Source organism: Bos mutus, chromosome 3, assembly GCF_027580195.1.
Source record: "Bos mutus isolate GX-2022 chromosome 3, NWIPB_WYAK_1.1, whole genome shotgun sequence".
NCBI lineage: Eukaryota > Metazoa > Chordata > Mammalia > Artiodactyla > Bovidae > Bos > Bos mutus.
The window spans coordinates 19222452-19235537 of NC_091619.1; the positions used below are offsets into that span (position 1 = coordinate 19222452).

General features: G+C 56.9%; 1 protein-coding gene across 2 annotated transcripts; it reads left to right on the forward strand.

Moving 5' to 3' along the window:
* Positions 1–2330: 2330 nt before the first annotated feature.
* Positions 2331–11714, forward strand: EFNA3 (ephrin A3). 2 transcript variants are annotated; one of them, XM_005898761.2, is made up of 5 exons: positions 2331–2534; positions 8650–8963; positions 9425–9490; positions 9678–9755; positions 9970–11714. In XM_005898761.2, the coding sequence occupies exons 1-5, from the start codon at positions 2407–2409 to the stop codon at positions 10098–10100; spliced, it is 717 nt and encodes a 238-aa protein (XP_005898823.2). In that variant the 5' UTR covers positions 2331–2406; the 3' UTR covers positions 10101–11714. The 2 variants fall into 2 exon arrangements, with proteins under 2 accessions (XP_005898823.2, XP_070223394.1); XM_070367293.1 differs by lacking the exon at positions 9678–9755.
* Positions 11715–13086: the final 1372 nt, after the last annotated feature.

Consider the following 13086-nt stretch of genomic DNA (forward strand, 5'->3'; position numbering starts at 1 on the left):
CCTTTTCCAGTCCTGTGGCCACTGCTGAGTTTTCGAAATTTGCTGGCATTTTGGACCTAACAGAAGCAGAAGATATTAAGAAGAGATGGCAAGAATACACAGAACTGTACAAAAAAGATCTTCATGACCCAGATAATCATGATGGTGTGATCACTGACCTAGAGCCAGACATCCTGGAATGTGAAGTCAAGTGGGCCTTAGAAAGCATCACTACGAACAAAGCTAGTGGAGGTGATGGAATTCCAGTTGAGCTCTTTCAAATCCTGAAAGATGATGCTGTGAAAGTGCTGCACTCAATATGCCAGCAAATTTGGAAAACTCAGCAGTGGCCACAGGACTGGAAAAGGGCAGTTTTCATTCCAATCCCAAAGAAAGGCAATGCCAAAGAATGTTCAAACTACCACACAATTGCACTCATCTCACATGCTAGTAAAGTAATGCTCAAAATTCTCCAAGCCAGGCTTCAGCAATATGTGAACCGTGAACTTCCTGATGTTCAAGCTGGTTTTAGAAAAGGCAGAGGAACCAGAGATCAAATTGCCAACATCTGCTGAATCATGGAAAAAGCAAGAGAGTTCCAGAAAAACATCTATTTCTGCTTTATTGACTATGCCAAAGCTTTTGACTGTGTGGATCACAACCAACTGTGGAAAATTCTGAGAAAGATGGGAATACCAGACCACCTGACCTGCCTCTTGAGAAATTTGTATGCAAGTCAGGAAGCAACAGTGAGAACTGGACATGGAACAACAGACTGGTTCCAAATACGAAAAGGAGGCTGTATATTGTCACCCTGTTTATTTAACTTATATGCAGAGTACATCATGAGAAACTCTGGGCTGGAAGAAACACAAGCTGGAATCAAGATTGCCAGGAGAAATATCAATAACCTCAGATATGCAGATGACACCACCCTTATGGCAGAAAGTGAAGAGGAACTAAAAAGCCTCTTGATGAAAGTGAAAGTGGAGAGTGAAAAAGTTGGCTTAAAGCTCAACGTTCAGAAAACGAAGATCATGGCATCCAATCCAACCACTTCATGGGAAATAGATGGGGAAACAGTGGAAACAGTGTCAGACTTTATTTTTGGGGGCTCCAAAACCACTGCAGATGGTGACTGCAGCCATGAAATTAAAAGACGCTTACTCCTTGGAAGGAAAGTTATGACAACCTAGATAGCATATTCAAAAGCAGAGACATTACTTTGCCAATAAAGATTCGTCTAGTCAAGGCTATGGTTTTTCCTGTGGTCATGTATGGATGTGAGAGTTGGACTGTGAAGAAGGCTGAGTGCGGAAGAAGTGATGCTTTTGAACTGTGGTGTTGGAGAAGACTCTTGAGAGTCCCTTGGACTGCAAGGAGATCCAACCAGTCCATTCTGAAGGAGATCAGCCCTGGGATTTCTTTGGAAGGAATGATGCTAAAGCTGAAACTCCAGTACTTTGGCCACCTCATGCGAAGAGTTGACTCATTGGAAAAGACTCTGATGGTGGGAGGGATTGGGGGCAGGAGGAGAAGGGGACGACAGAGGATGAGATGGCTGGATGGCATCACTGACTCGATGGACGTGAGTCTGAGTGAATTCCGGGAGTTGGTGATGGACAGGGAGGCCTGGCATGCTGTGATTCATGGGGTCGCAAAGAGTCGGACACGACTGAGCACACGACTGAGCGACTGAACTGAACTGAACTGACTCTCCTCAGTCCCTCCTCTGCCTTGGGCCCTGGACTGCTGAAGGCCCTCCCAGCACCCAGCCTTGACACTCTCCGGCCGAACTCCTCTACACTACCGCCAAGAAAAACAAGCCTCCTGCCCAGCTGGGGGGTTCAGAGCAACATCAGTAAGGTCCTTGGTGGCAGCTAATGGCTTCTCAGCCACCCTCTAGACCCCATCTGGCTCCTCACGCACGTGGGAAGAGGGATGTGAAGGGAGTAGAGGACCTGACTGTTCAGAAAGGAGGGAGGTCTAGTTTTACTTATTAAAGGATCCTGGACCCCAAGCTTCTTCTCAAGTCTCCCATCCCAGAAATGAATGTTGACAAGAGATTGAGATCCCTGTCTTGGCCTCCCTAGCCTTCTTATCCAGACTGGGGAGCAAAAGATACGGGACCGGCGGTAGCAAATTAAACCTACGAGGGAGAGGCGAGGAGCGCTCGGGTTGTTCCCGAGGGGGCAGCACGGTTCTCACCTCCCACGCGCCGCGCGCGCTCCGGGCCCGAGCGGGGCGGGGCCTGACGGGAGCGCGCCAGGGGCGGGGCCTTGGGGGCGCGCCCGGGAGGGCGGAGGGAAGGGCTGGGGGCGTGGCCTAAGGCTCAGGGGCTGGCGGCGGCGGCAGCAGGGAGCTGGGAAGCGAGAAGCCGGGAGCGCGGGGCTCAGTCGGGGGGCGGCGGCGGCGGCGGCTCCGGGGATGGCGGCGGCTCCGCTGCTGCTGCTGCTGCTGCTCGTGCCCGTGCCGCTGCTGCCGCTGCTGGCCCAGGGGCCCGGGGGGGCGCTGGGAAACCGGCATGCGGTGTACTGGAACAGCTCCAACCAGCAGTGAGTCGGGGGCCCAGGGAGCCCATGCGTCTCGCGTCAGTGAGAGGGGGAGGCCTGGGAAGTCCTGGGGGAACCTGGGGTGGCAGTCCTGGGAAACCACAGTTGGGGGCTATAAGGCGAGGGAGAGAGGGACACACTCTGTGGGCGTCTATGAAACTCAGCGGGTGTCTGAAAGAGGCTGTTAAGGTAGAGTAACCAGGGCTTGGGCCGAGCGGAGGAGGCTGCTTGGGAACACCCCACCCCACCTTGGCTTCTCTCCACACCCGCCTCTGGAATAGCTTACCCCCCACTCGACAGTTCCCCCATCTTCATCCCCTTCGGCCGGCCTGGGGTTTGGGAGCACCAGCATGCTGGGGATAGGCCGCCGCACTTGGGGAGCCCAGGGATGACCTGTTTTCAGTGGCGAGCGTTTCTAGGGGTTCTGGGCATGACTCCTGCTTTAACAAGTGAGGTCCAAAGCTGAGGCAAGGAGTCCGGACGAGCACCTCCTCAGAAGGAAGGTGAATGGATTGCCCTGGTTGTATAGATAAGCGGGGCTGGAATGAGCTGGGGCTGGGTCGCCAAGTTGCGGGGTTCTGGAGGTGCCGCTTGGATAGGATAGGAACGTGGGGTACCGGCGAAAGGGAGAAAGGCAAGGAGATATCGGCGTGTCACACACACACCCGGGCTGGGGACAGCGTGTGGCTCCAAGTGTGAGCGGGCGTGCGCGGCTGTCAGTGTGCGTGTGTGTCTGAGTGTGTGATTTGTGTGTCTGCGTCGGCGATCGTCTGGGGGTGGGAGCGGGCGACGGGTCGAGGAGGGGGCTGCGGTCGCTGTCCGCGTGGCCGGCGCGTCTGGGCTAGGGTGGCTGTCGGCGCCGCTGCGGTCTGGGCGGGTGTCAGGGCGGCCGTATGGTTTCCCGGGGTGTGTGGAGCGGCGGCTGGGTGCCGGCTGCGGGGCCAGTTTCTCATTCTGCTCAGTCCTTGCTGCCCTTGTCTTCTCCTCCCCGCCGAGCCGCTGTGTGTATCACCCCTGCCGCTTCCGTGTGTGTCTGTGTGTTGGGGGGATCCCTGGGGACACGGGGGTCACTGTCACACCTGCCCAGGCGGCGGCGGCGCACTGTCTCTGGCTCCCCATCCCAGGGGGCGACTCGGGAGCAAATGGCGAGGCCCCTCGAGAGGGGACCAGAGGGCCGGGCGGCCGCGACCCCCAACCTCCCGGGGGAGGGGCTGCCGCTCGCGGCTCCTGCTCTTTGTTGTTTGGGGCTCTGCGCCTCCCCCTCTCTCCCTCCTCGCGCCCGGAGTGTCAGACTGGGGGTGGGGATGAGGCAACGACGCCCCCCTCTCGCTTCCCATGGAAACCTCGGGGGTGGGGATACGGCCCCTCCCCCCCCCCAGCGGGACTCGGAGAACTCCGGGGGCCGCTAGGGGCTGACTCCCCTTCTCTATCTAGCTCGTTCCCTCCCCCAGACTCACACGTCCGCCCCCCGCCCCGCTAGAGTCTGGCAGGGAGTGGAGAGCACGCAGGTGAGGGTCTCCGGGTTCCCCACCACGGTCAGGGCACCCTCACGTTCTTAGGATAAGCCGGAGCCAGGGGATGCGGGAATGGCGGGGATAGGGCTGAAGGGGGGATGTTGTTGATCAGGTTCCCCTCCCCCGCATACACCTGGGCGCAGGTGAAAGCCCTGGGAGGGGGTGGGGGAGCCCAGGTTCCGAGAGCCTCCTTTCTGTCTTCCCTGCTCCTCCGCAGGTCTGGACCAGTAGAGATGGGAGGGGGCGCGTACCGGGCCGGGAGGCCGCCGCCGCCCCCGCCTCGCTTCCTCCGCCTTTGTTGCCGCTGCGCCCGGGCTCCCCGGCTCCCTCACTGCGGCAGCCGCGGCCCCATAAATCGTGAGAGCGACGTGCTCCGGAGCCGGGAGTGGAGAGGGCCAGGGAGCTGGGGGCGGGGCCGGGCCGAGCCACAGGCTCCCGTGTCCCCTCCCCCCGGTCACGTGAGCTGGGCTCCTGGCTCCCACCCCCCCATCACGTGCCAAGGGTCTCTGCCCCCTGGGGTCACGTGAAGAGGGTCTTGCGACCCCGCCTCCTGGGGGTCACGTGGGAGGGTACTGGTGGGACACGTGCGGTGGCCTCTTTGACAGACCTGGGGGCAGTACCCTGCACAGCGACCGTGATCTTGCCCCTATCCCGCACTCAGTCCCTCCGTTTGGTCCTCTGGAATAGAGGAAACCTGTTCCCAGTCTGGCCCAGAAACCGAGCATGGGGGAACCTTACTGGAAGAAAGCATGAGAGTGTGAGGTCGAGGGGTCCCATGAGCCCGGAACTGAATGGCGGGGGGCGGGACCGGCCAGTGGCCAAATGGAAGCGCCCAGGTCTGTGCTTCATTTCTTTGCAGAACTGTCCAAGGGTGCTGGCATTCGCCCCAATCTCAAAAAGCGTCAGAATATCTTTCTCTAGCTGTCTCCCTACCTGTCTCTTTATCTCTTAAATGTTTCTGTTGCTTATCTTTCATTCATACATTCATTCAACAAATATTTATTGAGGCTCTACTACGTCCCTGTTTGGTCTTCCTCTCTCTTTTCTTCCTGTCACCGAGTCTCTGCCCTGAACCGGTTCCCTGTCCCTGATACTCTCTCCTTTGCGTCCCTGTCTCCGTCTTTGCTGTCTGTGGGCCTCTCTGGAGCGGCCTCTATGGCTCTCCCTTTCTCCAAGCCTCTCTCCCGTCTCATTCTAACATCTCTTTCTCGGTTTCTGGATTCCTCTCTTTGTCACTGCCTCACTCCCTTTCACCTCTCGGTGAATCCAGTCTCCTGTTCATCCCCCCTCTCGGTGTGCGTCTCCCTCTCACTCCATTTCTGTGTGTCTCGCTTTCGGCGGGTCTCTCGCGCTTCTCCGCCGCTGCAGATCAATAAACCTTCGCCGCCGCCGCCGCCGCTGTCGCAGGGAGGAGGGGCGGGGATGTGGGGCGCGCTGATTTTCTCCCACCCGACGCCGGCCGGAGAAGCCCGGAGCCGAATCCCGAGCTGGCGAGACCCAGTCCGGTGGGGCGCGGAGGCACGGGGCGCCGGAGGTGTGCGGGGGTGTCAGCGTGCACGCGCCGCCCCGCGAGCGTTCTCGCCAACCACCCATCCCAGCCCGGGCGCGCGGACCCCACGCCGCGCACACGTGGTCCGGCTTCGCCTGCTGGGGTGAGTGGCGCGCAGCCTCGGGGGCGCGCGCTAGAGGGAAGGAGAACAGGGGTCCGGTGTCTTTTTCCCTCCTCCACTTCCGTAGCTCTGCATCTTGGCGTTTAGAGGTGGGGGGCAGGGATTTAACAAGTTCAGGATCTCTTGGGATCCTTTCCTTACTCCCTGGTCTTGTTAGACACCCTGTTTACCAGCCCCTAATTGCCCCGGGGGGAGAGGTTTGCTCCTTCCCGGTTCCCCCGCCGCCCAGCCCACGAGGCTCGGGCAGACAGGGCATTGAAGGAGTGAAAGAGAGGGGTCGGAATGTGCACCGGGGGCGGCGAAAGCCGGGGTGAGGGGGCACCCCTCCAGGTGAGGTGTGTTGACCCTCGCCTTTCTGCGAGGGAAGTGGGAGGCTAGTAGGAGATGAAGTGAGGAAGAGTAGAGAACTGTTTGAAGGGGCAGGCACGTCCCAGTCCCCAGAGCCCAGCCTGCCCTCCTCTCCCGCGGGGGCGGGGTGGGGCGGGGTGTGGCTCGAGGTTAGAGAGGCGCGGCCCTGAAGGAGGGGTTAGCTGTGAAGCTAAGCCGGGGCCTAGCGGCACCTCCCTCTTTACTGCCAAAACTGGGAGGATGACAGATTCAATTAAAGCGCCCAAGCCAAGCAGACACCTCAGATCTCCCAGGAGTTGTGGCTGGGTTTTCCTGGCAGCCAACCTTTTGCCCCCTGTCCACCACCTACCAACTGGGCACAGTCATTCCCCCAGCAGTTCTTTCTCCCACATGCCCAGCAGGGAGGGTAGGGGCGTTTCAGGGGCGATTCATGCCACTCAGCCCAGAGTGTGTTGCAGGGAAACTACGCAGTGCCCTAGTGAGGCACTGCTTCAGGGCTGGAAACCCAGTGAGGCTCAAGGACAGAGGCCTCGAGTGCTGTGCAGCTGCTCCAGGTCTGGCACTGGGGGCCCCCTCCTCAAAGCCTGTGGGCGAGGAACAGTAGACTTTGAGCTTGTGGATAGAGAGGTAAAGCTGGGGTGGCAGCTGGGAGCTAGGCCTGGTCTAACCCGTTTTCCTGCTCCCAGTGCCCCAGGCCGAGACTCCTGCCCACCTGGGTGCCAGGGCCAGGGAGGAGCCAGAGTGACCCATCACTCCCATGGGAACCGAGTGGGGCTGGTGGCATTCTTGATGACTCAAGGAGGCTGAGCCCATTCTTACTGGAGTGCCTAAACACCAGCTCTTACCTGTCTTCCTTACTGCTAGGCTTGAAAGGGAGTGTTTGGGGAGGGGGTGGCACAGGCAAGGCCAAGGATGTAAGGTGAGGTGGGGAGGGACCCTCAAGGCCCCACCCCATCCAAAGGCCTCCAAGCTCACTTCACTAATGGATCTAATTACTGTTTGTGGAACTGGGAGGTGCCTGGTGACAAGGGGAGCGAGTCCTTCCCCTCAGGGAGTTCCCAAGAACCAGAGACCCCAGTGGTTTGACATTTTGCCAAGTATCCCATGCCTTCCTGTGTCCACTATACGCCCTTCTCACTGCCAAGATGTGTGCATTCCTACGAAAAGAAAATTAGGGGAAACTCCTGCCTACTTCTCTGAGTTTCTTTCTCCATTCAGATGTTTCTCCCATCCCCACACCACTCAATACCACCATCGAGAGAGCATTAAGACCAACACTTTGATGATAACTAGCAAGGCAGGTGGGGATTACAAGGGACCCAGCATCTGCTTCTCTGCCCATAGAAGGATCAGGGAAGTAAGAGGCACAGCCATCTTGTCTGGGCACTATGCCCACTACTTTGTTCAGCATCATTAAGGGGGAGTTAGTGTCAGGTTGAGGAGAGAGGGGTATAGAGATACCAGTTTTGGCATGACACCACATGGAGCCTTGGTGTTGAGTCCCTTAGCTCCCTAATCTGTTGTGTCACATTGGCATATGTGTTAGTCGCTCAGTCGTGTTGGACTTTTTGCAACCTATAGACTGTAGCCTACCAGGCTCCTCTGTTCATGGAATTCTCCAGGGAAGAATACTGAACTGGGTAGCCAGTCCCTTCTCCAGGGGATCTTCCCAACCCAGGGATCAAACCTGGCTCTCCTACACTGTAGGCAGATTTTTTACCATCTGAGCCACCAGGGAAGTCCTGGTGTGTCACATTATTGGAGACCTAATTGTCCATACCCTCAGGGTGGAGGTCAGTGAGACTCAAGGTACAGAGACCAGTCATACTGTAGAAAGAGCATGTGCCAGTGTGTGTGTCTGTATAGGAAGGGCAGAGAAAGAGCTGAAGATTGCTGGGTCAACCAATACTGGCATGCCAGTCCGGCACACATATCACCTAGTTTTTCTATGTGTACGCTGCCTGTGAGTGGGCGGTGGACATATTTGTGTGTGTGCCACAGAACTTGTGCATGTATATGCATGAAGCCTGCATACATATGTCTGTGAGGGCAGGTCTTGTCGGACTCGCCATGGGGGTGGACTGGCAGCATCAGGAAAGCATGCTGGGAGAGGCGATGGAGGGTGCACATCCCTCCAAGGGATCCCTCCCACTTTCGCACTTCCATTCCTTCTATCCCTCCTCCCCACTAGTGAATTATGGGGAATGGACGGAGGAAATCCGGGCCTGGGTCTGGGAGTCACAGGGACCTGCGCCGTTTCTGTGGTAACCAAAGCATACGTTCCCTACTTCCCTCCACCCTTCTCCCCCGCCTCTTTTCCTTTGGAGGCCGGCCGGGCTTCCCTGCGTCTCTGCTACCCTCTGGTGGCTACCAGGAGAAGGGCAGAACCAGGAGTGGGCCTGGAAAGATAGCGCGGGGATTGGAGGCACTAGGGCCCTGGGGATAGAGAAAGGGACTGAGAGGAGAGGAAGCTCAGAAGGAAAGCCTGGAGACTCTAAGGACCCTAGGGAAGGTCTGCGGAGAGGTGAGGTGGAAAGCGGGTTGGCTTTGGGTTTCTTCTCTCTGACCCGCTTCCTTCCCCCACAGCCTGCGGCGAGAGGGCTACACGGTGCAGGTGAACGTGAACGATTATCTGGATATTTACTGCCCGCACTACAACAGCTCAGGGGTGGGCCCCGGGGCGGGGCCAGGGCCCGGAGGCGGGGCGGAGCAGTACGTGCTGTATATGGTGAGCCGGGACGGCTACCGCACCTGCAACGCCAGCCAAGGCTCCAAGCGCTGGGAGTGCAACCGACCGCACGCCCCCCACAGCCCCATCAAGTTCTCGGAGAAGTTCCAGCGCTACAGCGCCTTCTCTCTGGGCTACGAGTTCCACGCCGGCCACGAGTACTACTACATCTGTAAGTGACGGCCTGGAGGCGGGCCGGGGCGGGGCCTAAGTGCCAGGGGGTGGAGTCCCGAGGGGCCGGGGCCCGGCCAGCGCTGCTGGCACTAGGTCTCTGTCGCTCCAAGTGATACCCCGGGATGAGGCGTGGGAGCTGGGGCCCTCAGGGTTCCAGCTCAGGGTCGTGAGGCTAAGAAAAGAGGTCTAGTGGCATTCCCAAGGTCACAGAGTCACTGTTTCTGTGAGGGGCATTTCGGAGGCGGGACCTCAGGGTTCAGTTTATCGAGGGATAGGACCCCAGGAGCTTCTAGGGCTAACGGCAGAGCCACCACGACCAATGCCCAAAGGGTGGAGGAGGTACTGAAGGACACTGCGCAAGAGGGGCAGTCTGGAGGGAGTGAGGAGAGTTTCTGATCGAGGAGGGCACGGGGTAGAACATCTGGAGAAAAAGGGACTCAGGCCCAGTCTCCTCCCCAGCCACGCCCACCCACAACCTGCACTGGAAGTGTCTGAGGATGAAGGTGTTCGTCTGCTGCGCCTCCAGTGAGTATAATCGGCTCCCAGCCGCGACCCCAATCCTTGGCTCCCCTGCTTTGGGGCTCCCCTGGCTTCCTGGGGGTGGAGGTGGAGGGCACAGGCGAGGGGGACTCGCGCCCCAGCTGTAGCAGGGGGAGGGGATCCTGGCCCTGACTCTCCCCTCCTCTCTCCCCACCCGCACCCCACCCCGCAGCATCGCACTCCGGGGAGAAGCCGGTCCCCACTCTCCCCCAGTTCACCATGGGCCCCCATGTGAAGATCAACGTGCTGGGTGAGTCTGCGCAGCGCCCTCTGGTGGCCACTGCTGGAACCGCAGCCCCCTCCCCGGTGCCTGCTCCTCTTGCATGTCTTTCCCCCGGGGGCACCGATCCTTACCACCCCTGTGGTGCTCACGTCCCCCGCTCCACTGCTGCTACCGCTGCCGCGTGTTCCCGCCCCAGCGCGCAGCCCGGCTCTCACCAGTCTGTCTCTTCATCTATCCACAGAAGACTTTGAGGGAGAGAACCCCCAGGTGCCCAAGCTTGAGAAGAGCATCAGCGGTACCAGCCCCAAGCGGGAACATCTGCCCCTGGCGGTGGGCATCGCCTTCTTCCTGATGACACTCTTGGCCTCCTAGCTCTGCCCCCTCCCTTGGAGGGGAGAGATGGGGCGGGGCTGGGACAGAGCAGGGAGCCTTTGGCCTCTCCAGGGAAGCCTAGCCGTGGGGCCTAGACCCCTCCTCTGACGGCTGGAAGTGGGGTCTGCAGCATACATCTGTGCTCACCCCTCCTGTCCCCTCTCCACCAAGTAGGGCACTGTAGTGGACCAGGTACAGGGACAGCCACGGGTCCCAAGTGGCCTTGTGGCTCTGGTAATGTTTGGTACCAAACCCGGGAGCTGTAAAGGGCGGTGCTCAGGACTCCCTGCCCCCTGGTACCTTTCTGTGACCCCTGGTGCCCTCCCCCTTTTTCCCCCCACCCCCGAGAGACAAATGTGCCCCAGAGAGAGCAAATCGAAGTGTGGGAGACACCCCCAGTCACTCTCTTCCAGGGCCAGAACACAGGGAGGGGACTAGATGGGTGAGGGGGTGGCACCACCTGCTGCCCCTCCCCTGTTTACAGCAATAAGCACGTCCTCTTCCCATTCCCACTCCCAGGATTGTGGTTTGGATTGAATCCAAGTTTACAAGCAGACACCACTGCGGGGGGCTGCCGACAGTGGACAAGGGTGACAAGGGGTGGGCATTGGGGTGCCAGGCAGGCATGTACAGACTCTATATATCTATATATAATGTACAGACGGACAGAGTCCCTCCCCCTCCTTAACCCCCTGACCTTCCTTGACTTCCCCCTCCAGCTTCAGATCCTTTCCCCACCAGGTTAGCCCCCCGCAACCCCGGGGGACCCCCTGGCCCCTCTTTTGTCTTCTGTGAAGACAGGACCTATGCAACGCACAGACACTTTTGGAGACCGTGAGACAACAATGCCCCCTCCCCTCCAGCCCTGAGCCGGGGCCCAGCTCCCAGGACCTTGCTCTGCCCATCCTCTGTGGTCCCCACCCATCCTCCTGGGCCTTTTTCAAGTGCTTTGGCTGTGACTTTCATACTCTGCTCTTAGTCTAAAAAAAATAAACTGGAGATAAAAATAACTGAGTGTGTGTGATTTCCAGGGGCCATCACTCTTCTGTACACTGGTTAAATAAACCCCACAGGTCACAAGGCCTGGGGAGGAGACAGGACTCTAGGGCCAAAGGGTCAACTGAATATCTTGCTGTGTAGCTCATCTCCCCTAAGGAGACACCTCTGTGTGGAGGAGCAATAAAGGCTTCTGAGCAGGGCCTGGATGACTTTGGGCAACACACTCAACCTCTCTGAGCCGCAAGTATCTCATCAGAAAATCTAGTTATAATACATCTCTCACCGGATTGGTGTAAAGATTAAATGGCAGAGGGAATATAAGGCTCAATGATGATGGTTTTCTCCTTTCCTTCCCATTCTATTCTGTAACCAGAAGTTCTTGACTGGGGTCTATGGATTTCAGGGGGTTGTGAAACTAGATAGGAAAAGATTATATCTTTACTTTTACTCACCTGTAACTGAAATTTACCATTCTCCTATGTACGGGCAATAAGCCACAGTAGTTTTAAGAGTGCCTGTGACTTTGTAACCAACAGAAATCACAGATGTGTTCAGAATGTGTTATAGTTTTTGAAGATATTGCAAAATATCATTTACTCTCATCACTACTTTGAAATAACCGTAGTTGTTAGATCTTGTTTTTAATGTGTTAATAAAGAAGCATATATATTACTATACCAAAAAATGTAGATGTTTTATAACTGTGTTTCAATATAATTGGTTTCCTTTATAATCCTTTGCAATTTTTTTTTCCATTTAAAAAGTTATGGCTGGACTTCCCTGGTGGTCTGGTGGTTAAGAATCCACCTGCCAATGCAGGGGATATGGGTTAGATCTATGGTCTGGGAAGATTCCATGTGCCATGGGGCAACTGAACCCATGTGAGACAACTATTGAGCCCGCACTCTATAGAGTCCATGCTCTGCAAACAAGAGAAGCCACTGCAATGAAAAGCCCACACACGACTAGAGAGGAGTCCTCTCTCATTGCAACTAGAGAAAGCCCGCACACAGCAATGAAGTCCCAGCGCAGCCAAAAATAAAGAAATATTAAACAACAAAAACAAACAGAAAACATTATGGCCAAAAGGCAGAGAGTTTGCTGGTGCTGGGGCAGCACGTAACTACAGCCTCCTGTGTCCATCAGGAGAGTGAGGGGACAGAAGGTGAAAGCTGGGACAGGGCCTTCCCTGGCAGTCCAGGGAATGCATTCCATTGCATAAGAATCTGCATTCCAATACAGGAGGCATGAGTTCAATCCCTGTTCAGGGAAATAGGATCCCACATACTGTATGGTGTGGCCGAATAATAATAATAAAAAAGATGGGACCACGGTGGAAGCAGTCAAAGGTCATAGCCCCTCCCAAGCCAGGTGAGGTCAGGGTTGTTCAGGTGGGCACTTTGGGAGGGCAGTGAAGGGTTGCTGATAGGGGCTAAAGTCTATCCAGGTGGCCCTTGCCCAGCCAAGCTCCCTGGCCTGAGAGTGGGTGTCTTTTTCTTCATTGTCTAGCTATGACTCCAGCCCAACCAGGGCACTGTGTGGGCAGGCTGGTCCTGGGTGAGGGCCCCTCCTGTGTGTCCTGTGGCTCTTACCAGCTACATTGTGACTCTCTGGGCAGCAGGGACTGTGTCTTCTCCCCCTCTGTACTCCTGCAACACAGGAAATGGAATTTCAACTGGACCCTGGAGAGTGGGTAGATTTTCCACCAGCAGAGCTGTGGGAATGGGGGTGCGGGGGCAGGTGGGGAAAGGACCAGGGAAGGTCAGCGCAGTAGCCTGAGGCTCCCAATGTGAAGACAAGACTTGAAAAGTTAAGGCTCATCAATCCAGTTGTTCATGGATTCAATAGACATTTATTGGTACCTGCTGAGTGCTAGGCCCTATCCTGGGGACTGAGGATACAAAGAAGACACAGTTTTTAGCCTCAGGATCATAATTCATCATGGGTTATATGTGTGTGATGATAGGTGAAGAGGAATTAGTAACAC

Bases quoted from the DNA above. Each gene is read 5' to 3' on its own strand.
- EFNA3 (XM_005898761.2), top strand. From the start codon at position 2,407: ATGGCGGCGGCTCCGCTGCTGCTGCTGCTGCTGCTCGTGCCCGTGCCG. The intron at 2,535-8,649 runs GTGAGTCGGGGG...CTTCCCCCACAG, and splicing joins TGGAACAGCTCCAACCAGCA to CCTGCGGCGAGAGGGCTACA. The intron at 9,756-9,969 runs GTGAGTCTGCGC...ATCTATCCACAG, and splicing joins TGTGAAGATCAACGTGCTGG to AAGACTTTGAGGGAGAGAAC.